Below are 27,261 nucleotides of genomic sequence, written 5' to 3' on the forward strand. Positions count from 1 at the left end.
CCCCTTCATCCTGGTTGGGTGGTCTATAACAGACTCCCAGCAGGATATCTGCCTCGTTGGCCTTCCCCCTCATCCTTACCCATAAACACTCAACCGTACCATCATCACAATTGTTGAGCTCTATACAATCAAAACACTCCCTAACATACAGGGCCAAAATCTCCCCTTGCTTCCTAACACACATCTGAGGCTCTGGGTATTAAAGTAAGGTATGGTAGTGTTAAGGAAGTTGTCTTCTGGATGCACAGCTAGCTGCCTGAGGGGCACAAGGGAGTTAATGTTTTAGGGACACGCTTTTAACCCAATCTGACCATTTAAAAGGCTCATTCTCCTCCCTTGCACACTCTGCTCAGACTTAATCCCATCCAACATGCCCCTACAAGTCCTTCCTAACTTATTGTTCCACTCACCTTCTTTCAGATCCTTCCTTTTGTCTGGCTTCCCCAGCAGAGCTCACATACACTGGAAGATAGCCAGTAAGTCTTGAAGTGAGCTAGGATGAAGTATGGTTCCCTAAAAATTGGAGGGCTCATCTTTTTCAGTGCCCAACTCCCATGGAAGCTGGTTTGGGAAGTAAATGCCTATGTGTCTTTGTGAAGGAGTCCCCAAGTTCCTCAGCAAAAGACAAAGGCAGATGCCTGGGAGGCACAGAGAAAGGTTTGATTTGTAGATTCTGGGGAATTGGATGTCCTGCAGGTATTGGTACTCCATTAATGTACTTAGTACTTGACTGTTAATAAGGACATCATGAAGGATAACTAGCAACAACAGTGTCTGCCCTGAGGTAGCACCCAGTGCCTACCCAAGTGCTGCCTTTTGCCAGCTGCTGTAGAGGTAATAAATCAGTCAAGGGATGTCAAAGTTCAGTTTCCAGGGGGAAATAATGATTTTACTCAAAAGTGGAATGTGCCTGCCTTAATAAGGGACACTTAGGAGCATGGGATCTCTTCTCTATACTCTGTCACTTCCTTCCATGTGCTGATGTACCCTTTTTTCTAAAAGCTACCAACCCTCACTGGATCAATGAGGCCTGATCAATTGTTTTTCCCTCTGAATTATCCATATGGGGTCGTTAGCTGAGCTGCTGGCAGAAAGTGAGAGACAGCTTTCTGTCTGTTTACTGTAAAGAAAGCAAAGCAAGCTACAGGAGGGGACAGGCTGCAGGATATTTACTGTCAATACAGCCGGAGAGAGAGAGGAGATATAAGGAGAGGGGAGCAGAGGCTGCAGACTTGCAACCCAAATGAATGATCTGAGTGTAAAAATACCCATGCAGTTTCAGACGGAAAGTGGGTGGATTGAAGTCAACAAGGGATAGCTGAGAGTCTTTAACAAATGGTTTAGTGTAGGGCTAGTGAAGCAGGGAAGTACTTGTGGCACACAGAATAATAATGCTGTGCATGAGCACATTGAATCTGCAGTGCAATCTGAAAGGCACTTCCAGATCTGCCCTGAGACAGAGCAGTAGCTGGGATACTTTTGTGTGTGCCTGCATGCAAGACCCACCATTTAAAAGTAATAAGATGAATCATAATGATTGAACTTAGAAAATAATTGGAGCTAGTTTTCCAAAGCAGCTGGATGTCACCATTGTAACTCAGACCAGAAAAATTTTTTTAAAAAACAAGCATACTTCCTTGCTTCTCTCTCCTCTTCTTCATCCACAGAGGAATTAGGTGACCTGAGCTTCACAGGGCAAGAAGGCTCTGAGTAGTTCGCTCTGAGTGTCCCTCTACTTCCAGAGGCAGGTGAACGAGTGAAGAGTGAATTCACACTTTAGAGAGCAGCGAAGACCATCTTGCCATGAAACCATTTGCAGATGAAGATGTAGAAATCTACATCCAGAGCAAGGTAAGGCTTTATCTGTCCAGATTTTCTGTCTCTCACACTAGGTGTTGATTCTGAAGTGTGCCAAACTTGACAGTTCGTTGCTTGCCTGCTGTCTTCATTTCTGAGACAAGACTGGGTGAAGTTTCATGAGAACTGTATTTCTAATGAGATTTCTAGGTTTCTGTTGCAGAATGTTATCAGGGATCTCAGCTGGTAGCCTAATTTTTTCAAGGTGCTTGTCCTCTTCTGCAGATGTCCTGAATTTTTCCTCCCGATCTGGAATTCCAAATGTGAGACTAGCTGTAATTGTCAGCATTTAATCTAAGGAAAGGTCCTTGCCTCTCTCCTTATCCAGTGGTCTTGGCTTGGCAGAAACAAGACCGAAACCACACCAGGCATTGCCTCTAAGAAAGTTGCATGTAGGAACTAGAGAGAGAGACAGATATTGTTAGAATTCACCCATCGGTTTGTCACCTCAGCTAAGGATACTTATCTATATACCGTGATTAAAATAACATGCCTCACTAGCACATGCAGGCTGGAACCACATTTTCTACTTTATGAGATATTCCAGCACTCAATTTTTTTTTTTCCCATTATGAAATGAAGTAAAACAGAATAAAATCACAATGAAACAATACTGTTTAATAAAAGTAACTAAGTGAGCCATAACATTTTTTAAAGCTGACATGTTTCATCACAGTACTTAGCTAGTTCCTATTTTATAGGCTGCTTTCCCCAACAAAATGCAAGACGCTAAAGTGAAAAATCATTTCAAAATGGAAAACTGAAGGCTTTCTTTTCTGTAAAGGATGAAATATTCTAGTACCGTGAAGGGGCTGGTAAGAAAAGTTTGTTTTCTCTATGGAAATGTTTTGGTGACAAGTAGGTGTATTTCTGTGAGAACTTTCATTTTAAGCCATGCAGTGTTGTGCACTGGAAAATCATTTCATGAGAATCTGTTCAGTGAGCTATAATAGTGGACACTTCTCTGAAGATATATAAAGCGGAGCTACAAAGGAGGGAACAGAGGGAAGCCATGCACAGGAAGATGCTCATATGACTGCCATAGGTACAAAGAACAGATGCAGAGTGTATTTAAGTGAGGCTCATAGTTGCCAATATTTTAGGTTCTACTGAAAGTCTGTTTTCTAGAGCCTTCCATGGCTGGATTCCTAGTTTCTGCCTGCTCCTGAGTATCCTGTCCAAGTGAGGCTGCCTAACCTTCAGGCAGCCCCAGTTCTGCTTGTCAAATGCTGCCTGTTTTTGAAAATAGGTCAACCACCTGGTGCAATGAATCTCTATAATACCAAAGATTTCTTCCTTAAGCCACTCAGCAAAGGAAAAACTCAAGTGCATATGGAGTGGATGTGACTGGGTAAATAAGAACAAACCCAAATGTTCTTAACAATCCCCAGTAAATCCTAGTCCTGCTTCCTTCCTCCATAATAAAACCTTAATTGACCTTATTGTTCTGGTTTTGTGCATTTGTTTTGTCATGATTTCCAAAGTTAAGATGTGGTAAGGGGAATGCCAGTAGGTGGTAGAAGTGGCTGTCCAACAAAGAGCTTATTCTGTCTCTTCGCCCAACATGTCTGTGCTGGCACTAAAGACACCTTAGATAAATGCCTTGGCTCTTCAGAAGCTGCATTCACTCACTCATGTTCTGTCTTCTGATTTTTATGCCTTCCCTTCTGTAGGAAGGTTTTATCTTCCAATAGCGTGATTAGGGAGCTAATTGTGGTTAGCAACAGTTAGCATCATCTGTCACATGCCCTTTGTTCTTTTACCCCTGCCCCAGTGATGAGGAATACATGCAGAAAGAGGTGTTTAGTGATACCTCCCTTAATAGTTTTTTTGGGAGTCTATACTCTCTTAAAGATTTCATGACAACTGCTGTAGCCTAGCCAGTAGGTGATGAAGGCACAATTAAATGAGGCCAGGCTGGGTTGGATGGATTCTCCCAGGATACTGGAGATGGCAGAAAGTGTTTCTAGCAGGTGCCCCTTAGAGAGAACGTAGCATAAGCAGTGCGTACAGGGGCGCTCTTAGACCTCTGCTTGAGCTGACCCACAGTGATTGTATACTTTCAACAGAAAAAGTCTGGGGTTTGTGTCTAAAAGCTCTTACAGGTGGGCAACTTTCTCTACCACTCATACCATTTGCTTGTTGGAGAAACCATTAGGTGTCTTGTTGAGCAAGTCAAACTTATTGGACTGCTCTAAGGAGTTCTTCTGGATGAGCAAAAACATGGCGGAGAAAATAGCTATAGCTACAGATGCGGAAGTGCCATAAATGAAAGCTGAGATGAGGAGGCGAAAATGAACATGGGCTAAAATTTTTCAGTATAAATTTTCTTTAAAAAAAAAAAAAGTACATGTAAGCTAGCTAAAAACTGTCTCAGAGAACAAGGATGAATTGGAATGAGGAGGAGAGTGAATTACTAGGGAAATTAAAGGGTATTATATAAACATAAGGAACTATGTGTTGTTAACATAGCAAAGAATCAGGATGTCAAGGGTACGTGAGAGCCAGCGAAGGGAATATGATGCTGCTGTCTGATGTATTTTCCACTTGCAAAAACTATTCAGGCTTAGTAAAAATACCATTAACTTTGTTGGCTGGGGGGGAGGTATTCAAACTCTGCTCATCTTCAAGTTCAGTGTTAGTCAATTGCTCTTCATTGGTTAATTGATCTTAGGCAAGCACTAGTCCTTTTTAGTCCATTGTGTGGTCCGTTGTTGTGAAGATGTGTAGCTATTTGTCACCTCCCAGGGCTTGGGGATACATTTCAACACACTCGAGTGTTTTGACTGACAGTTCAGCATTTGACATAACAGTGTCCAAACGGACTTTTAATGAAGTGATTGTCAGTGGTATTTTCTAAAAGGGAGAAGAGTGTTGCTTAGATGCTGAAGCAGATGCTGAGCAAGCAGGACACAGGAGTTTTAGAATAGAATCACAGAATGGTTTGGGTTGGAAGGGACCTTTAAAGATCGCCCTAGTCCAACCCCCCTGCCATGGGCAGGAACATCTTTCACTAGACCAGGTTGCTCAAACCCCCATCCAATCTGACTTTGAACACTTCCAGGGATGGGGCATCCACAATTTCTCTGGGCAACTTGTTCCAGTGCCTCACCACCCTCATTGTAAAAAATTTCTTCCTTATGCTTTTGCTTCCTTTTGCTTTGGTCTTTGATAATAACAGAAGACTGTAGCAATTATGTTTGACTGTGGCAATTATGCTTGATCGTTCACTTTAGCCAAGCTGTTAATGATCTAAACACTCTTGTTTCATGCCTGCAAATAGCCCAACTGGGGTTTTAATTCTAGCTTCAGGTGGGTTTTTATGTTCTGATCTAGTCCTTTCAAACCTCTCATCTGTTTCTGAATTTTGTTCTTGCCTCCAAACAATGAGATTTAGTAGAATGTGATGAGGAAAAAGAAAAAACAAAAAGAAAAAACAAGAAGAAATTGAAGCAAGAATTTCAACCAAATAAGATAAAGCATTAGTATGCAAAAAAAGTGCAGTAAACGGTCATCATATCTCACCCTGCGTAGGTAATTCTGGATGAATAAGTAATGAGGAATATTTTCATGAACGTCATTAACAGTAGTTGAATCTCCTCCTCACTTTGGTAAATACGTAAGGATTTTTGGGAAATATTTAAATGTCCTTTACTAACATGGTTCCTCCATGTTCCTCCTGTTGAATCTTCTTCAGATTTTCACCATCCCCTTATGCTCTAATCATTTTTAGTAGTATGTGAAGGTTCAGGTTCATCTGTATTTTTCTGAGTTGTCCATACTTCGTCTCAGTCCTTCCAAGACTCAGGCCTTCCATTGAAATAATTGTTAATAAATAATTATGCTACTACTGCTTGAATTGAAGGACTATCCATCAAGTCACACAAACACTTAGTCCCCAGTGGGACTACCTGTGGAAAGAGACCTTCTCACCATCTAGGAATGGACTCTCATCTGTACTTCAGATATGAAGAGAGTATGGATACTTTCAACATATTATGTAGGCATCTAAATGCTAATGCACAGAGTATCTGTGATTCTTGAAGTCTTGTCAGCTCTTCGAACGAAACATATCCTGGCTCTGAGAATGGCAAGTATATTCATGGGAATAGCTGGGTATTCTGCATCAAAATGGGTAAAGAATGAGACTGTAGCCGGTCGATAGCAAATTTATCCACGAAATGAACTCCTTCCCTTCCATCCAATGGTATTGGCATGGAAATATCAATTAATTCTCGGCAGTCTGGAGTATTAGCCCTTCGGTGTTCACAAGCAAGAGCTCTGCTTCACGGTAAGTTGGTTGTAACATACAGGGAATGGTAAGTTTTATTCCCAGAGCAGCACAGGCACAAATGTTTCAGGATGCTTTAAGTCGATTGTCTGTTTTCCGCTGGAGGCAACGACTGCAGTTACCTGTAATGTGAAGTGTCTTTCTTGGAACTGACAGGTGGAACAGCGACATTATCTGGTTTCCAAAGCAGTGGAGGAGGTGCAGAAAATCATACAGCAACTGACCGTGGAAATCAGCGATAAGGCCACGCGATTCCAGGCTATCTCCAACTCTGGCATTCACAATGAGAATATTAAGGTATGAACAAGAGCTCTAGCATACTCTCTGGCAGCTTGTAGGCAGTCAGTAAGTGATTTTTCCATTGTATAAGTGTCTGTTTGGACACATACCTCACCCAAAACGCCACAGATGATGCATTGAAGTCACTGTGGAAGTTCTAGTGACTGTCTGGGTCACAGGGACTCACTCATGGACATCTTACAACTAGAGGAGCATCAGAGAGGGCTGGGTAAATCAGACAGAGCCTCTTTTTACAGCTGCTGCTTTTACACAGAGTCTATTGCCAGAGCTGTCAATCTGCAAGCAGAAGCCAAAGCTCTTTGGGAGACAGAAAGAAAAACTTGTACAGCAGTAACATAAGAGGAAAAAAATGCTTACGCCTTCATGAGCTATGACTCATATTTTTCACAGGTGGAAAACCTGTCAACTCACTAAAAAAAGGAAAAAAAAAATCAAAAATCCTTCTTCCGCTATGAACATTAGAAAGCTCCTTTTCAGAAAAATATGTTTTTTCTCTTGGTCACAGATTGGAACTTCTTTTTTACTGGGAAGAAATATGCTTATTGGTGGGAGAAGTTGAATGCCTCCCCATTTTAGACCATCAAACACCAAAATAATAATGTTCTATCCCAGCTGTGACAGGAGAAGACTGGTTATTTTCTGTGACTACTTAACACAAGAATAACTAGTGTAAGGATATAAGAAACAATCATAGCAATGGCAACTTCAGATGGAAATGATCTTTTTCATCTGAAGTAGTTTACATACTCTAGCTATGTCAACCCTTACACTAAAATGCAGCCAGTTACGGATCAAAACCCGGCTGCCTGCCGGGTTAAACCACAACACCACCAAACATGTAAAAGCATGAGGCAACTTTTGCAGCTGTCTAGGATTGAAAGGGGAGAACACTGTGTGTATCAAGCTGCTGAAAGGATATGGAGGTGGAGGCAGAATATAATCATCCAGTCTGAAACGTGGCTATTGCTCTGGGAACAAAAACATTCAGATTTATATCTTTTCTGGAATTTTGCGTATCCCAGGGCATCTGGCTTTGCCAGTAGGAGTGACCACACTGATGTAAGAGGGTGCCACATCCTGGTCCACGTGTTCCTTAGTGCCATAGTCTGCCATCCACCTCTCATGCTGGAACAAACCTGCTTGGCTAATGAAGTCTGACAAGATCAGGGTCAAGGTAAAATTGCTGTTCTGGAGAACAAAGCAGAACAAAACCAAGGCAGTCTATTCTGAGCAGTAATTTGGTATTACGGTAGGCTGATCTGAACAACCTCTGCTTAAGGAATCCCCAAAATTTATTTTCTTAAAAAGTAACAGATTTGTTATTCATACTTAACTGAACCCAGTGCTATAAATCTGTGATAGTCACACTAGGAGGGCCTGGGTAACTGTCCTGTAGGTATGGGGCAGCAAAGAGTGGGTTAATAATAATTTTTTTTTGGCTTGGGCTGTTCTGCTTCCAAAAAATAGAATATTTAATATTGCTGCTGACATAACTCAACATAGAGGAGACTTGTGTCAAGGGAAAGCCAATGTACTAACTATTCTGTGTTTAATTTGCAACATCTTTTTTCCTGTCAATTAAACTTACAGGAACTTTTCAGAACTTTCAGCTTCTGATTGAAAGGACTTAATTTAACATGGTGTGGAGTCTAGATTTGTTGAGAAGCTACAAGCCTCCTTCTAAATATGCAGGGCTGGGTGGGGAATATGGAAGAAAAGTCTTTAGATAGTCAATGTTTTTCTGTAACCCAGGGGACAAAAAGTCAAAATCTTTAATAAAAAACTTGAAATAAAATTCAGATGGACAAAATGGAATATTTTATTTTTAAAACTTTCAAACGTTTGTTTTTAGTTGCGGCCCACCATTTTTGCAGCTGTCAACTGTGCAGGGCTGATGCAAAGGCTGTGGAGGCTTCAGTAAGGCATAATGAGCAGGTTAGCGTCCAGGGTAATTCCTAGTACAGCACTGCCCAACAGCATTGCCAAGTGTTTAACTCTGTCATCATGGCGTGGGTGTGGAGGGGGGATTTTCCTTTAACAAATAGGCTCGAAGGAAGCTTGCAGCTTTGCCCTGTGAAGGAATGACCTGGCACATGCTTTCTCTCTGTTCTGTGTACTTCTTGTTTTCCTTTCTGCTTCTCTCAGGATCAGCCAGCTTTACTGGCCAAGTGGTCAGCTATGCTTCGGGGGAAGCGCCCATTCCACTCATCCATCCAGGTACAAAGCCTTCCTGCCACCTGGTGCCCGCCGGTCCATGTGCCTGCTTCCTCCTCGCCCACCCTCTTCTCCAGACAGCTTCACCCGCCTAACCGATCCTCCCGTGACTATTTCATCCTCTCCGCAAAAGACTTGCTTTTTTTCTCAAAATGTTTTATTTCTAACCTAATGCTTCTGCCTCCCTGGGGTATCCTGGCCAGGATCACAAGAATGAGGCTGTATTTAATTCGCCCAGCATACTGCAGGCAGGTTTTTAATATGGCAGAGTTGGCCATAAGTTACACACCCCAGAATTTGAGGCTCTTGTTCAAGCCTGTGACTTGCTGGGGCCCGTGGTCAGCATATGGCACGTAAGACCATCATGTGACAGAGCATAGGTGTGGGACTGGGATTTGTTTAGGCCAAGAGGACACCAGCTGCCCAGCTTTACAGTGCCGTCCCCAGCCTTGTGATTTCTGGTGTTTCCTGGTAAGCCCCAGGTGGAGGAGCCTTGTGACTTCTATTTGAAGGCACTCGCGTAACACCTGCAGCTCCTCTCTTTAAAATCTGTTGGGTGCCAGTGCGTACAAGTCAGAATCTTGGTATGGGAAGGAATGGTTGTTTATCTGCAAATGCGGCCGAGGCAGTGAGATGAGCAGTAACTGCATGACAGCTATTGTATTTTTTCCTTATGGAGCCTAGCAGTTCATTTCTGAGCTGCTCACAGGATTTCTCAGCCGTACCAAACCTGACTTGTGCAGGTCAGCTTGGTCTGCAATGTCATCCTTGCGGTATCCTCCTGCCTTTAGGTGATTTATATTTGACAAAAGAAGGGCTTTCTGGTGTTTCCTTTGCCATTTCTGTGCTTCTTGCTGGCCATCTTTTGTATTTCAAACCTCTTGCCAGAGAGCAGAGAAGACCAGCTGCTCCCTGTGGGAGAGGGAGCCAGGAGGTGAGCATGACAACATGGCAGCACCTGCCCCATGGTCCCCAAGCAAGGCAGACCTAGGGAGGACAGCTGGGCTCAGCTGAGAGTCTGGATTGTCAGGCAAGTCTGTGCTGATAAGGCAGGTCTGAGGTCAAGCCAGGTGCACTCATCGGGGTCAGGATCAGGCCCAATGACAGTAACCACGGTCAGATGCAGTCTATTGATTGCCAGGCAAGTCCATAGTGGCCAGGTAGGTCTGAGGTCAGGCTGGGAAGGCAGTCTGCAGGTAGGACAACAAGGTCTATGGCCAGGAGCAGGCATAGCAGTCACACAGCTGGAGACCAGCACTCCTACGACATAGCCCAGCGCTGAGCTGAAATGGGGGTCCCAGGCCCATGGGCAGAAGGTGTGGGTAGAAGCCCCAGAAAGGCTGTTCAGGGCCATCAAAGCCTGTTAGTGCCCTCAGGACCCTGGCACCTCTGCGGTAATATTTTAAATCAGCTGAGCTACCAGGAAGGCCGCCAGAATGTTTTGGATTATTACAGGAAAGTGACAAGGGCATTTCATTCACCTCGAGGTAACCACCTTGCAGCAACAGCTGTCACTTCACATCCTGCTCGTGCAGCAGCTTCACCTTATTAATCCCAATGTAAGCTAGGCTTGGTAGCAAGTGGGGTTGAAAAGCTTCTGAGTCAACACGGTAAAGTCTGAAGGAGTTTGAACACCCTCTCTGAATACCTGGAGCCACAACCACCAGATGCTTCCAAACTAGTGTTTGGAGATGTCTGGCTATGCCCTGGGCCAGTGTGAGGTTTCATGGTATTTGTGTCACCTTATTTACGCTTTGCAAATACTGGTTCAGCACTGGTTTTATTGGAAAACGGCCATTCCCCCAGTGAGGCCAATTAATAGGCTTGCAAACAATCCTATTTGAGGGTTTGTTGTCCATTGTTTACTGTTTCCATCCTTACACGGTTTCTGGCTTCCGCTCAGCAGGAGATGCAGGTTCATACAGTACAGCTGGCCAAGACCTGGGTTTATTTCTGAGAGTGCCACTGCCTATGTAGGCTCAGGTATGTCGCTTGCCTCATGTCTCTGTCTCTTAAAGGACAGTCATGCAGAGTGAAACACTTGTAAAATGAATGGGCCATAGCCTTATTTTACTAATGTCTGTAGTGGACTTTGAAAGAGATCAGAAAACTGCACTTTTTGCCATAGTTATTACTACTATTGAACTCTAGGCTTATCTCTAGTAACAATTCTGAGGTAATGACTTGCACTGTTTTGTTTCCCTTTGCTGGATCTCAAAACATGCTCTCTGATATTTTCCTGCTCCTTGGAAGCTGCTAGTTATTACATCTCCTGCAACTGCACGCTAGAAATAAAAGGAATGGGGGAAACCATGTCAGGTGTGGCGGCAAATCAGTCAGTGCACTCTTGTCTTCTATGGTCCATGGCTGTCACATCAGACTCCTTCTAAGGCAATTTCCTTTTAGTCTGCATACCTCCAAAGTAACCCTCAGACAGGCATGGAACAGGTCCTGGCTGTAATCAATTGCTCCCATCATACCATGGCTTTTCCTTCTCTCCAAAGCCCCCAGTTTTACCTATTACTTCCTTAACCCTCTTTTCCTTACTCCAGGCTCATGGATCTGCCCTTGTCTCCTCTCTCAATCTCTCTGCACTCTCCTAGGTCTTAGCACCCAGCCAATTCCTCATCACAGTCCCTCTGCGTGGCCTGACCGGGTACAGGGAATGCCAGGTACGGCACTGGCGTTATTACACCGTGCATGGAGCCAAGCTCCTCTCCTCCGTGCGGGACCCTGAGGAACTGCATCAATGGCTAGAGGTGGAGCAGTTCTCAAAAAGCCATCAGCAGTGGCATGAGACGGATGTGAACATCGAAGGTGATCTGGTTCCAGCCAAAGTCCTTATCGTCTTCCGGGAGCTGGTGGAGAAGTCGATTACCTCCTGTAACCTCTCCAGTGAGTTTAGTGGGGACAGGTATAAGGGGAACTGGCTGACTTCTGCAGCTGATAGAGGGGAAACCATCACACACACAAAGTGTTTGTTTGGTTGACATGATCAGAAGCTAAAAAGCAACAAGCCCCTCCAAAATCAGGGACCCTTTAGCCCATTTCAGTGATGCATGTAGACCTGCATTGAGGATAGAATTAGGTAGTTCTTGGCCTCTTCATACCCAAGATGTGTCTCCTTTCTTAGGAATTTGAGTAGGGTCTCCAGCAACATCACCGTCACACTTCAGCCAAGATGTAACACAGATTTTCAGGACATTTAGGAATTTGTTTAGGAAAAATCTTTTTTATACTACAGCAGCCGCAATATATCTAGACTAGCGAGGAAGATATTATAGGAAAATTGGATACAGGGAAGGTGCCTAAGTCAGAGGAGAAAGTGCTTGAAGATGTTTATAGGGCAGATAATGCTCCGGGGAAACCTTAGCTGCCCATAGCTTTCCAGCATGGGGTGGTGGGAACTAAGTAGAAGGACTTCTACTTAAGCAAGGTCTGTTGGACAAGTACTCTTTTCCCCAGCACCCAGGCTACTCCAGTCCTGTTCAGCAGAACTGGACTCAGGAAGTTTGCTTTCAGTAGTGTTGCTGATCCCTCTGTGAGCAATCCAAAGTGCCTGTTTATTTCCTGTGGCTATTTATACTGGAAGTGCTGATCATTGACATAATGCAATCAGTGGTGCATGCAACATGACTTCATAGCTGCAACATCTGTAGCAAGATGCTGCCTAAACAGTGACCCTCATGCTTAATTCTTAGCATCCTAGAGGTGTGTTATAGACTTCAGCTAATGAACACTTGGCTTGGTCCAAGCTAAATAGTCTATGTCCATCTTTTCACATTAAGATACTGTGACATGATCAGATCGAGACTGTGGCGCCTCTTCTCATAGCATGTTTCCAGGATGACGTTACTCATCAGCAGCCTGATATGGGTCTGCTGTATTCCAGAGAAATAGGAGCCATTTTCACTCATCCGATTGCAATCTTAATTTTAGTCACGGGAGAAAACATGTTAAAGTCAAGCTCAGCTAGATCATTGCATTCTTCCAGGAAATATTTGTTATCATAGAAATGGAAAGGTTGATGGGAATGAAATTTCACCATTGAGGCTCACAGAAAAGACCAGATGGAATGGGCTTGCATCTGAGGCTTTATTTATGTGAAAGTCATTGTGTTGAAGTGAAAACCTGCCATTGTGTCTAGCAGCAGTACATCAAGTTGTTGAGCCAGGAAAGGTACTTCCAAGGGACTCAGGGAGCGACATTTGGGCTTATGATTCTGATGCCTTTTTTGTAAGGTCAGCTGGGAGGAGATTGACACAGAGGAGATGAGCTAAGATGAAGTCAGGAGGAGTAATTACCATCTTTCTTTGTTTCTGTGAAGAATGAACTTCCTTCATCTCACACTACAACTAAAGTTACAAAAAAATTTCCCTAATTTCATTGTTTCCCTGGTTTTTAATTCTTTGAGCACCAGCAAAAGCAGTTTTCAAGCTGTCTCACTTTTCATTGGTGGAAAAATAGGTAGCATAATTGCAACGTTTTTGGAAATACTGTGAATGTATTTACATGCTGACACAGCAATTGCTCTAATGCTTTTCAGCTGCTAGGGATCCCTGCTGAGGGCTTGGGAGCAGTACAGTTCCTGTTTTGGTGCCAGGCTTGGCTCAGTAGGGAAATAACATGCAGATTTTACTGAGGGTTATAAAGTTCTGGTTGGTATGGACTCCGCTATTTGCAAGTTAATTCACCCCTGTGCTTCCTGGAGCAGGTGCTAAATTACCATTGGAAATAGGCAGGTATTTCCTCTGTGAGGGTAGATGATGTTCATCACTGTTCCTTCAAGTCTGTTGTGTGGGCTCCTTGTGGAATTGCTCCTTAGCCCATGCCAGTCAAAATGAGGTGGGTTAAGACACTACTATTTAACTTGCTTATGGTAATCTGTTCCGTCTTTTACTTCAGTAGGTTAGAGCATGATCACGCAATTGGCTCAAATGGCAAAGTTGAAGGGACAGTGATCCTGCCAGAGTGACAGGGAAAGCTGGGGACAGAAACTTCTTCCATGAACACAGCTGGACCAACAGGAAACATCTCACTAAGTCCGTTAGTTGCAGCTTTCATTCCTTTCTGCTCTCTTAGAGCACGTTGTTCCTGAAGATGAGCCACTCTTCTTTCACTGAGGAAACTTCTTTCCTCCAAATCACCACGGAACTAACTCTCTTTGACAGTCAGCAGTCCCAGTAAGGCAAGCAGTTAGCCCTTTTTGTATGACTGCTCTGCACAACAGGACATAAATTCTGGCACTGTCTTCTGTGCAAATGCATCTCCAGAAACAAAATTTATGGATACCCTACAAAACATTCTGAATGACCGGCAAGGGTAAGTCATTTGGTCTGATCACGGGTTCTCTGAAGGAATAAGGAGATCTTTAGATATGGAGTGTTCATCTGGTCCCCTCTAATCTGCAGTGATCTCCTTGTTGTACTGTACCATTAGAAATGTTAGGTTGCACCAGTTGTCTATCTGTATTTTTAAGAAGCTGGTCCTAGGATTTAAGAGGACCCACAGAGGAAAACAAAAGCAAGGTAACTGAGTGTAAAATTGAGAACTTAGTTGTTCCTTCATCTTCTTCCTGTCCTCATTCCCCAGGGTAGATTAAGATGATAACTTTTTTCTTGTATTCTGCTTATGGCACTGAAGAGAAAGTGTTAAGATAGAACAATAGAACTGCAGGGCCCCAGACAGCCCTTTGCTTGGCTTGTGGAAAAGGACCTTTTCCTCTTTATTATCTTCTCTTGCTGTTCTTTCACAGGTAAAGTGACGGTGCTGGAGAGCTTCAGCTCAGTGGTCCGGGTGGCTGTGGAGACGTCAGAATCCCAGGTTGAGGTGGAGCTGGTCCCTGCTGTGGAGATTCCAACTTGCTGGCCCGAGAAAGCCCGGTGGCCTCGTTGCCTTAAGCGTTGGCCTTCCCAGGAAAAAGTGCAGTGCATCAAGGTGAACCATGTAAAAAGCACTATTAACTGTGCGGGAATTTACTTCACAGGTGTCTGACAGTGCTGAAGGTGGTTTCCCAACTGAAGGACTGCATGGCAGACAACAGCATGGTTGGAAGGTGTATTCTCTAGAGAAGCGGTATTTCCAAGTATTCTGTCAGATTTTATTTGGATTTTTTTTTCCCCCTTACGGTGATGAATTCTATGGAAGAAAAACTGAGTTAACTGTTCATTGCGTAAGTCTCTCGCACACAGCTCTGCCTGTGTAGCTCAGTGCTGACATGCATCATTCTTGCTGTTCTGCTCTGCCTCATGTAAGCCTTCTGCAAATGGGCTGTTATCTTGCAGTTTTCCCTCCTGCCTAATCCCATCTTTCCTTACAAAGCTCATGTCTGGATTCTGGCAGTCCAGCTCGGCCCCAGATGCCATGTTCCTGCAGGTCCAGGTATGCCTTCCAGTCCTGCTCCCCTCTCATGCACGACCTGCTGCTCCATGGCAAAGTGCCTGCAGAGCTGTGCCTCTGCTTTAGTAGCACTGCTGGTACTGCACCTGGTGGCTCTAGAGCTGGATCTCCTGGGAGTAACTGATGTTAGCACATGAGGAACCAAAACAAATTGCACAGTCATTTGACTAGGAATTAGGATGGGAGCACGACCCATGTTTGCTGCCTCTGCTAGCCCTGTTCAGAATACACTTTGAGAGATGTCACACATCCTTTTTGTAACATCTCTCTGCATTGCTCAGAGAAGTTTGCCTCTGATCTGGTGTCACACTCCCCTTTTCTCCATAGTCGCTTGGTTTCGACCTTTTGGCCCGCTCCAATTATCACTGGCAGCTGTGCTTCTCCCGTGCTGAGCATATACTCATGGAGGGACTTGATGAAGATGGTGGTTGTCGCATGAAGTGCTTCAGGGTCTTGAGGCAGATGAAGGAGGATGTCTGGTGTGCTGGAAATAAGCCTGTCATCACAGCTTATCACCTTCAGGTAGGCATCACCGTGATACCAAGACATGGTCTCAGTATCTGTTGCAGGGGCTTCCATCCAGTAATGTCAAAATATCATGGCGTGAATCACTGTAGCGTCTATGTAACTTCTAAGGTAACTGTCAAAACTGCAGTACTGTTTCATGCTTTACAGTGGCAAGAAGTTCAGTAAATACATGTTCCAAACTTCAACAAGAAAGTAAAGCCTGTAGGAACATTATGATTGCAGCAACATAAATAATGTTAGAGTTGAGGCCCCTGCTCTGTTTTGACTTCACACAGGCATTGTAATACTGTCTTTAATTGCACAGTTACCTCCTGCTTTTTGACTATCCCAGCCACCCATATCCATCTATCTATCTGGAGGAAAATTGTGCATTTGTCTTTGTGGATGTGCACCAAACAAAATTCTCTTAGGTGAGCATTATTTCATGAATGAGGTGCAAACTGACAGTTCTGGTGTTGATTCACCTGGGGCGGGAAGGGAAGAAAGAGGTAAAGGGGTGGTAGCATCCTCCCTGCACGTACTTCAGGGTTCAAGATGGCTTCAAACAACATTTGTGAAGAAGAGACAGAAGGCTCTGCTATGACTGTGTCCCCACATCTGACAGCTGCGGACACTGATGGACCACAGGCAGCACCATTTATCAGACAGTAGAGCAATCCTGTTTTCTGGGCCTCCATCCTCCTGGAGCTGCCAGGGAGAGGCTGTTCTTCTCCTACCTTGAAGCCTCAAGCCACCAGGCTTCCACAGTAGTTACTGATCTTTTGGTGTCCAAAGCCAGATGCAATGCCAAGATTTCTCCTAAAGAAAAGGTTGCGACCATCAAATGCTGTTATAGTCATGGGGCTAATCTAAGTTAAGATAGAGTCAAAAATTGTTGACGAGGCTGGTTATAGCTTAGCAGAATGCAAGACCTCTCGGTGCCTGTAAGAACAACTTGGTGGAAAAACTGTCATAGGTAGGAGAAAGTGGAAAACCATTTAATCGTTAGTAACTATCTCTTTCTCTGGCTGAAGGAGAAGAGGTCCAGGAAGTGCTGTTGCATGGACTCTTGATCAAAATAAAAAGCTCTTTAGAAGCTCTTCAGTTCTTTACTGTGACTGTACTTCAGGCTTTTACTGCAAGAGAGGATTGGTTTACCAGACAGGAGGAATGCTTCAACATTACTTACATTTAAAAAAGAAAAAAAAGAAAAGAAAAGAAAAACAAGAGAGAGAAACAGCGGATAAACCAGCAGTTGAGCGGAGGCTTAGTGTTAGGTTTCTTCACATTATCAGGTTTCCCCTGTCAGAGGTATCCAACAATTATTATTAAACAAGACTCCACATGAAAAAGGCCCTCTATGACAGAGAAAATCCTTCCCCCAGAAGTTGTGAAAGCCTTAGAGGACTGAGTAAGCGCGCTCATTATGCTTGCCTCCATAGGAATGAAGTTCAAGATCAGGAAGTCCGAAAGACCTAGGTACATTTTGAAAGCCAACTCTATGCCTCCGGTAGACAGCTGGCAGTTAGGGATGGTTCAGTAAATGCTGGGGATATATCACCTGTTTGTCACCTGAGTGGAAGAGCAGCATTATTTTCCTTGTCTCCAGAAACTTCATTGCCACTGCTGCCTGTGGATCTTGCTGAAGTAGTTTTAGTGTGATGAAAGGTAACTGCTCTGCAAGTCTCCAAGGAGTAGCTCTTGCAGAGTTACAGCTTGAATTCCTCACTACATCTTTTGTTCCCTGGCAACATTAAAAAAAAGTCTTTGTGGTTATTGCAGCTGTGAAAAAAAATTGTTCACATTTGAAAAGCTGTCTGGGAAGAAATTTGTCAGCAATACAACTATTGCAAGGCCTACCGGAGGAAAAAACTAAACCAGGCAATCCAGAAGAGTGTGGCTTATTTTAATGAAATTCTACCTCTGAAGAAACAGAGGAGTTGAAGGCTGTAGTTCAACCACGTCTCATGGCTGCTAGTTATTACATCTCCTGCAACTGCACGCTAGAAATAAAAGGAATGGGGGAAACCATGTCAGGTGTGGCGGCAAATCAGTCAGTGCACTCTTGTCTTCTATGGTCCATGGCTGTCACATCAGACTCCTTCTAAGGCAATTTCCTTTTAGTCTGCATACCTCCAAAGTAACCCTCAGACAGGCATGGAACAGGTCCTGGCTGTAATCAATTGCTCCCATCATACCATGGCTTTTCCTTCTCTCCAAAGCCCCCAGTTTTACCTATTACTTCCTTAACCCTCTTTTCCTTACTCCAGGCTCATGGATCTGCCCTTGTCTCCTCTCTCAATCTCTCTGCACTCTCCTAGGTCTTAGCACCCAGCCAATTCCTCATCACAGTCCCTCTGCGTGGCCTGACCGGGTACAGGGAATGCCAGGTACGGCACTGGCGTTATTACACCGTGCATGGAGCCAAGCTCCTCTCCTCCGTGCGGGACCCTGAGGAACTGCATCAATGGCTAGAGGTGGAGCAGTTCTCAAAAAGCCATCAGCAGTGGCATGAGACGGATGTGAACATCGAAGGTGATCTGGTTCCAGCCAAAGTCCTTATCGTCTTCCGGGAGCTGGTGGAGAAGTCGATTACCTCCTGTAACCTCTCCAGTGAGTTTAGTGGGGACAGGTATAAGGGGAACTGGCTGACTTCTGCAGCTGATAGAGGGGAAACCATCACACACACAAAGTGTTTGTTTGGTTGACATGATCAGAAGCTAAAAAGCAACAAGCCCCTCCAAAATCAGGGACCCTTTAGCCCATTTCAGTGATGCATGTAGACCTGCATTGAGGATAGAATTAGGTAGTTCTTGGCCTCTTCATACCCAAGATGTGTCTCCTTTCTTAGGAATTTGAGTAGGGTCTCCAGCAACATCACCGTCACACTTCAGCCAAGATGTAACACAGATTTTCAGGACATTTAGGAATTTGTTTAGGAAAAATCTTTTTTATACTACAGCAGCCGCAATATATCTAGACTAGCGAGGAAGATATTATAGGAAAATTGGATACAGGGAAGGTGCCTAAGTCAGAGGAGAAAGTGCTTGAAGATGTTTATAGGGCAGATAATGCTCCGGGGAAACCTTAGCTGCCCATAGCTTTCCAGCATGGGGTGGTGGGAACTAAGTAGAAGGACTTCTACTTAAGCAAGGTCTGTTGGACAAGTACTCTTTTCCCCAGCACCCAGGCTACTCCAGTCCTGTTCAGCAGAACTGGACTCAGGAAGTTTGCTTTCAGTAGTGTTGCTGATCCCTCTGTGAGCAATCCAAAGTGCCTGTTTATTTCCTGTGGCTATTTATACTGGAAGTGCTGATCATTGACATAATGCAATCAGTGGTGCATGCAACATGACTTCATAGCTGCAACATCTGTAGCAAGATGCTGCCTAAACAGTGACCCTCATGCTTAATTCTTAGCATCCTAGAGGTGTGTTATAGACTTCAGCTAATGAACACTTGGCTTGGTCCAAGCTAAATAGTCTATGTCCATCTTTTCACATTAAGATACTGTGACATGATCAGATCGAGACTGTGGCGCCTCTTCTCATAGCATGTTTCCAGGATGACGTTACTCATCAGCAGCCTGATATGGGTCTGCTGTATTCCAGAGAAATAGGAGCCATTTTCACTCATCCGATTGCAATCTTAATTTTAGTCACGGGAGAAAACATGTTAAAGTCAAGCTCAGCTAGATCATTGCATTCTTCCAGGAAATATTTGTTATCATAGAAATGGAAAGGTTGATGGGAATGAAATTTCACCATTGAGGCTCACAGAAAAGACCAGATGGAATGGGCTTGCATCTGAGGCTTTATTTATGTGAAAGTCATTGTGTTGAAGTGAAAACCTGCCATTGTGTCTAGCAGCAGTACATCAAGTTGTTGAGCCAGGAAAGGTACTTCCAAGGGACTCAGGGAGCGACATTTGGGCTTATGATTCTGATGCCTTTTTTGTAAGGTCAGCTGGGAGGAGATTGACACAGAGGAGATGAGCTAAGATGAAGTCAGGAGGAGTAATTACCATCTTTCTTTGTTTCTGTGAAGAATGAACTTCCTTCATCTCACACTACAACTAAAGTTACAAAAAAATTTCCCTAATTTCATTGTTTCCCTGGTTTTTAATTCTTTGAGCACCAGCAAAAGCAGTTTTCAAGCTGTCTCACTTTTCATTGGTGGAAAAATAGGTAGCATAATTGCAACGTTTTTGGAAATACTGTGAATGTATTTACATGCTGACACAGCAATTGCTCTAATGCTTTTCAGCTGCTAGGGATCCCTGCTGAGGGCTTGGGAGCAGTACAGTTCCTGTTTTGGTGCCAGGCTTGGCTCAGTAGGGAAATAACATGCAGATTTTACTGAGGGTTATAAAGTTCTGGTTGGTATGGACTCCGCTATTTGCAAGTTAATTCACCCCTGTGCTTCCTGGAGCAGGTGCTAAATTACCATTGGAAATAGGCAGGTATTTCCTCTGTGAGGAACATGCAGATTACTGAGGGTTATAAAGTTCTGGTTGGTATGGACTCCGCTATTTGCAAGTTAATTCACCCCTGTGCTTCCTGGAGCAGGTGCTAAATTACCATTGGAAATAGGCAGGTATTTCCTCTGTGAGGGTAGATGATGTTCATCACTGTTCCTTCAAGTCTGTTGTGTGGGCTCCTTGTGGAATTGCTCCTTAGCCCATGCCAGTCAAAATGAGGTGGGTTAAGACACTACTATTTAACTTGCTTATGGTAATCTGTTCCGTCTTTTACTTCAGTAGGTTAGAGCATGATCACGCAATTGGCTCAAATGGCAAAGTTGAAGGGACAGTGATCCTGCCAGAGTGACAGGGAAAGCTGGGGACAGAAACTTCTTCCATGAACACAGCTGGACCAACAGGAAACATCTCACTAAGTCCATTAGTTGCAGCTTTCATTCCTTTCTGCTCTCTTAGAGCACGTTGTTCCTGAAGATGAGCCACTCTTCTTTCACTGAGGAAACTTCTTTCCTCCAAATCACCACGGAACTAACTCTCTTTGACAGTCAGCAGTCCCAGTAAGGCAAGCAGTTAGCCCTTTTTGTATGACTGCTCTGCACAACAGGACATAAATTCTGGCACTGTCTTCTGTGCAAATGCATCTCCAGAAACAAAATTTATGGATACCCTACAAAACATTCTGAATGACCGGCAAGGGTAAGTCATTTGGTCTGATCACGGGTTCTCTGAAGGAATAAGGAGATCTTTAGATATGGAGTGTTCATCTGGTCCCCTCTAATCTGCAGTGATCTCCTTGTTGTACTGTACCATTAGAAATGTTAGGTTGCACCAGTTGTCTATCTGTATTTTTAAGAAGCTGGTCCTAGGATTTAAGAGGACCCACAGAGGAAAACAAAAGCAAGGTAACTGAGTGTAAAATTGAGAACTTAGTTGTTCCTTCATCTTCTTCCTGTCCTCATTCCCCAGGGTAGATTAAGATGATAACTTTTTTCTTGTATTCTGCTTATGGCACTGAAGAGAAAGTGTTAAGATAGAACAATAGAACTGCAGGGCCCCAGACAGCCCTTTGCTTGGCTTGTGGAAAAGGACCTTTTCCTCTTTATTATCTTCTCTTGCTGTTCTTTCACAGGTAAAGTGACGGTGCTGGAGAGCTTCAGCTCAGTGGTCCGGGTGGCTGTGGAGACGTCAGAATCCCAGGTTGAGGTGGAGCTGGTCCCTGCTGTGGAGATTCCAACTTGCTGGCCCGAGAAAGCCCGGTGGCCTCGTTGCCTTAAGCGTTGGCCTTCCCAGGAAAAAGTGCAGTGCATCAAGGTGAACCATGTAAAAAGCACTATTAACTGTGCGGGAATTTACTTCACAGGTGTCTGACAGTGCTGAAGGTGGTTTCCCAACTGAAGGACTGCATGGCAGACAACAGCATGGTTGGAAGGTGTATTCTCTAGAGAAGCGGTATTTCCAAGTATTCTGTCAGATTTTATTTGGATTTTTTTTTCCCCCTTACGGTGATGAATTCTATGGAAGAAAAACTGAGTTAACTGTTCATTGCGTAAGTCTCTCGCACACAGCTCTGCCTGTGTAGCTCAGTGCTGACATGCATCATTCTTGCTGTTCTGCTCTGCCTCATGTAAGCCTTCTGCAAATGGGCTGTTATCTTGCAGTTTTCCCTCCTGCCTAATCCCATCTTTCCTTACAAAGCTCATGTCTGGATTCTGGCAGTCCAGCTCGGCCCCAGATGCCATGTTCCTGCAGGTCCAGGTATGCCTTCCAGTCCTGCTCCCCTCTCATGCACGACCTGCTGCTCCATGGCAAAGTGCCTGCAGAGCTGTGCCTCTGCTTTAGTAGCACTGCTGGTACTGCACCTGGTGGCTCTAGAGCTGGATCTCCTGGGAGTAACTGATGTTAGCACATGAGGAACCAAAACAAATTGCACAGTCATTTGACTAGGAATTAGGATGGGAGCACGACCCATGTTTGCTGCCTCTGCTAGCCCTGTTCAGAATACACTTTGAGAGATGTCACACATCCTTTTTGTAACATCTCTCTGCATTGCTCAGAGAAGTTTGCCTCTGATCTGGTGTCACACTCCCCTTTTCTCCATAGTCGCTTGGTTTCGACCTTTTGGCCCGCTCCAATTATCACTGGCAGCTGTGCTTCTCCCGTGCTGAGCATATACTCATGGAGGGACTTGATGAAGATGGTGGTTGTCGCATGAAGTGCTTCAGGGTCTTGAGGCAGATGAAGGAGGATGTCTGGTGTGCTGGAAATAAGCCTGTCATCACAGCTTATCACCTTCAGGTAGGCATCACCGTGATACCAAGACATGGTCTCAGTATCTGTTGCAGGGGCTTCCATCCAGTAATGTCAAAATATCATGGCGTGAATCACTGTAGCGTCTATGTAACTTCTAAGGTAACTGTCAAAACTGCAGTACTGTTTCATGCTTTACAGTGGCAAGAAGTTCAGTAAATACATGTTCCAAACTTCAACAAGAAAGTAAAGCCTGTAGGAACATTATGATTGCAGCAACATAAATAATGTTAGAGTTGAGGCCCCTGCTCTGTTTTGACTTCACACAGGCATTGTAATACTGTCTTTAATTGCACAGTTACCTCCTGCTTTTTGACTATCCCAGCCACCCATATCCATCTATCTATCTGGAGGAAAATTGTGCATTTGTCTTTGTGGATGTGCACCAAACAAAATTCTCTTAGGTGAGCATTATTTCATGAATGAGGTGCAAACTGACAGTTCTGGTGTTGATTCACCTGGGGCGGGAAGAAAGAGGTAAAGGGGTGGTAGCATCCTCCCTGCACGTACTTCAGGGTTCAAGATGGCTTCAAACAACATTTGTGAAGAAGAGACAGAAGGCTCTGCTATGACTGTGTCCCCACATCTGACAGCTGCGGACACTGATGGACCACAGGCAGCACCATTTATCAGACAGTAGAGCAATCCTGTTTTCTGGGCCTCCATCCTCCTGGAGCTGCCAGGGAGAGGCTGTTCTTCTCCTACCTTGAAGCCTCAAGCCACCAGGCTTCCACAGTAGTTACTGATCTTTTGGTGTCCAAAGCCAGATGCAATGCCAAGATTTCTCCTAAAGAAAAGGTTGCGACCATCAAATGCTGTTATAGTCATGGGGCTAATCTAAGTTAAGATAGAGTCAAAAATTGTTGACGAGGCTGGTTATAGCTTAGCAGAATGCAAGACCTCTCGGTGCCTGTAAGAACAACTTGGTGGAAAAACTGTCATAGGTAGGAGAAAGTGGAAAACCATTTAATCGTTAGTAACTATCTCTTTCTCTGGCTGAAGGAGAAGAGGTCCAGGAAGTGCTGTTGCATGGACTCTTGATCAAAATAAAAAGCTCTTTAGAAGCTCTTCAGTTCTTTACTGTGACTGTACTTCAGGCTTTTACTGCAAGAGAGGATTGGTTTACCAGACAGGAGGAATGCTTCAACATTACTTACATTTAAAAAAGAAAAAAAAGAAAAGAAAAGAAAAACAAGAGAGAGAAACAGCGGATAAACCAGCAGTTGAGCGGAGGCTTAGTGTTAGGTTTCTTCACATTATCAGGTTTCCCCTGTCAGAGGTATCCAACAATTATTATTAAACAAGACTCCACATGAAAAAGGCCCTCTATGACAGAGAAAATCCTTCCCCCAGAAGTTGTGAAAGCCTTAGAGGACTGAGTAAGCGCGCTCATTATGCTTGCCTCCATAGGAATGAAGTTCAAGATCAGGAAGTCCGAAAGACCTAGGTACATTTTGAAAGCCAACTCTATGCCTCCGGTAGACAGCTGGCAGTTAGGGATGGTTCAGTAAATGCTGGGGATATATCACCTGTTTGTCACCTGAGTGGAAGAGCAGCATTATTTTCCTTGTCTCCAGAAACTTCATTGCCACTGCTGCCTGTGGATCTTGCTGAAGTAGTTTTAGTGTGATGAAAGGTAACTGCTCTGCAAGTCTCCAAGGAGTAGCTCTTGCAGAGTTACAGCTTGAATTCCTCACTACATCTTTTGTTCCCTGGCAACATTAAAAAAAAGTCTTTGTGGTTATTGCAGCTGTGAAAAAAAATTGTTCACATTTGAAAAGCTGTCTGGGAAGAAATTTGTCAGCAATACAACTATTGCAAGGCCTACCGGAGGAAAAAACTAAACCAGGCAATCCAGAAGAGTGTGGCTTATTTTAATGAAATTCTACCTCTGAAGAAACAGAGGAGTTGAAGGCTGTAGTTCAACCACATCTCATGGCGTCTGTGGATCTCTTTTTGGGTCACTGAATCTGCAAAATAAAATTGGGATTCAGAGGACAGTAAGGAACTTAGTAGAATTATTGAACCCAAGATGGGTGACTGTACTTTAAAAACTGATTTCAGGTTGACCAAGGCAGTCGGTATGGCTTTTTTGGTACAGTAAGTGTAAGTACCTCAAGAAAATTCTCAGTCATAGGAAAGTCTGAAAAATGCAACACGAGCAGTGTAAAAATAATACTATAAGAGCAATAATCATATGCATTTTGTTATTTTAACTATGGATTTCTTGAATGTAAAATCACATAAAATAAACTTGGGGGAATAGAACATAGCACATGCTGTAAGTATCAAGTGTCAGAAAAAAACAGGCTGCACTTGACCAGAAAGCATGCCCTGCACCTGCAATAGTTGCTTGGAATCTCAGTCTGTTTGGGATGCAGATCTGTGCACATCTTCAGCACAAATACAGCTGAAGCTAACAAATAATTATGTTAATCTGATTATTCTTCTCTCCCTCCTTGCACCTACTGGCTTCTACGCTTTTATAATAGGCCGTTTTCTACAGCCTAAAATGCCTGGCATTTCTACAGAGGCTCCTGTTGGAGGATGGCAAAGAGGCTAAGATTATTTTACCAAGACCATTTTCCTTGGGCTCCTGGCCCAGTCAATGGAGAAGGGCTCCTCTGGGAAGAGATCCTAACAGGGCACATCAGAGTTGCTCCGCCTGATCCCCAGAGGAGGCTTTAGTTGTGATCCCTCTGTCGCAGAAATGTTAACACAGGGAGATAGCAGTGCGAGTGTCTCTGATTTCCAAGGCTGTCAGACATTTACCAGTACTAAAACTGCCTTAGGAAGCTGTGTGAGCCCTTGACAGAACCTCTAACACCTCTTCTCTCCCATCTGCTTCTTGCAGACAGTGCTATTCTGGACGTGTGAAAAATACCCACGCACCAAGGATTGGCGCTGCTTCCCCGAAGCCTTTCTGAGGCTGGTGCAGAAGCTGCACAAGTGTGTAAGCCAGCACTTCCTCAAGCATTACTTTGTCAAGAACACCAATCTGCTCAAATACACCAATACCAGTGACCTGGACCTGGTGGCCAGGAAGCTCGCAGTCTTCTTGGAGAACCCTGTCTTCTGCCTGGACTAAGGCAGGAAAAGGCCTCCTCACCCCAACCCTGAGCTGATCCCCCACCTCCTCTCCCCGCCTGTGGTTGTTCTTCGTGTCCTTCCAGTAGATGTTGCAGCTGGCTTTGTAAAACAGTTGGCACATGCAGTGTGAAAGAGAAGTGTCAAGCTGGCAGCAGTGGGCGGTGAAAACTGATGGGAGGTATCGCTTGATGCCCAGCTGATCTAATTTGCTTTCAGCAGTGACAGCCTGCCTGGAAGCTACAGCCAGTGAAACCCAACTTTCTCTGTCAGTCAGACCAGGCAACTGCCTTGTTCTCTGTCTCTAGTCTTGTGGCACCTAAGCAGAAAGATGGTGCAAAGACATCTCACTCTGCTGCCTACCAGCTGTGTAACCTAGCACATATATTGTTGCTGCGTCCCCCTTTCTCACAAGGTCAGCGGGTTTAATTTCCTGCTTACCTCACAGGCCAGCTCTGCAGAAGAGCAGAGGAACATTTCTGAAGTGTACTGAAGCTGGAAGCTTTCTCAGAGGCACTTCGATGCCTCCATCTCCAATTAAATGGGATCCTGCTCCAGTATGAAGATAACCATGCTGCTAGTGTTGAATAGCTCAAGGGAAGCAAGTGGAGGAACGGTGGTTTTTGCCTCCTCCTCATTTTTCTCTCCTCCACTTCCATTTTTCTTCCAGTTGCTTCAAATATGTTTTCTTCATGTTTGCCTTTGCCAGTTGTGTAAGTGCCATACAACCAGGGGGCTTTGCCAGAGCAGATTTCGCTCCCACCCCTGGCTCCATCCAGCAGGCTGGAGGAGGCGCAGGTCTTTCCCTAGTTGTTAGCACCCACATATTTCTGGGTGGTGTACAGAAGGAGAATATTTTTCAAAGGCTGTTAGCTTCAAAACCCCCAGTGCTTTTAACATTATGGAAGTTTAAAAAGAAAATCAGTTTTAGTGTTTCAAAAGAACAGAGTTCTAGAATGAGTATAAAGAATGTTGGTCTTAATGTTATTAAATCACTGAAACTAAACCAAAGTGGGCTTTTTTTTTTTCCTTACATCTGCGCAGGAAAGTATCTCCTTTGCCAAGGGAGGTGACACAGATAGGATTTGCAGCCCATACTCCAGGGAGCTGCTGTAGTGGATGGCCTGCAAATGACCATCCATGGCAGAGCATCTCCCCCTTGTGTCAAATTGTGGCCTAACCATGCATCTTTAGCACAGACTCTGCTTTCTGGCTTGATTTTGTATGCAGGAGTATGTTCACAAGTCCATGGGGCTTGATGGGATTCACCCCAGGGTACTGAAGGAGCTAGCTGATGTTACAGCAGGACCTCTCTCGATCATCTACCAAAGGTCTTTGGAGTCTGGGGAGGTCCCTGCTGACTGGAAGCTAGCCAATGTTATTCCCATCTACCAAAAGGGCGTGAGGAAAGAACCCAGGGAACTACAGACCTGTTAGTCTAACCGCAGTTCCTGGAAAAATTATGGAGAAGGTCAGACTGGGTACTACTGAAAGACATTTAAAGAATAATGCAATCATCAGGCACAGTCAACATGGGTTCACAAAGGGAAAGTCCTGTTTAACCAATTTGATATCCTTCTACGATAAGGTCACCTGCCTAGTGGATGAAGGGAAGGTGGTGGATGTAGTTTTTCTGGATTTTACTAAGGTTTTGATAGTGTCCCTCACAGCATCCTTCTGGACAAGTTGTCCAGCTGTGGGATGAACGGGTTCATGGTGTGCTGGGTGAAGAACTGGCTGAAGGGCAGAGCTCAAAGAGTTGTAGTGAATGGGGCTACATCTGGCTGGCGACCAGTCACCAGCAGTGTTCCTCAGGGTTCA

General features: G+C 44.3%; 1 protein-coding gene across 1 annotated transcript; it reads left to right on the forward strand.

Moving 5' to 3' along the window:
- Nucleotides 1-1,803: 1,803 nt before the first annotated feature.
- Nucleotides 1,804-25,527, forward strand: MAB21L3 (mab-21 like 3). Its single transcript, XM_009274664.1, has 10 exons — nt 1,804-1,851; nt 6,305-6,445; nt 8,594-8,665; nt 11,266-11,557; nt 14,418-14,599; nt 15,389-15,583; nt 17,890-18,181; nt 21,176-21,357; nt 22,147-22,341; nt 25,208-25,527. Exons 1-10 carry the CDS (start codon nt 1,804-1,806, stop codon nt 25,439-25,441), a joined length of 1,833 nt encoding a protein of 610 aa, XP_009272939.1. The 3' UTR covers nt 25,442-25,527.
- Nucleotides 25,528-27,261: the final 1,734 nt, after the last annotated feature.

Source organism: Aptenodytes forsteri, unplaced genomic scaffold, assembly GCF_000699145.1.
Source record: "Aptenodytes forsteri isolate BGI_AS27 unplaced genomic scaffold, ASM69914v1 Scaffold379, whole genome shotgun sequence".
Taxonomy (NCBI): Eukaryota; Metazoa; Chordata; class Aves; order Sphenisciformes; family Spheniscidae; genus Aptenodytes; species Aptenodytes forsteri.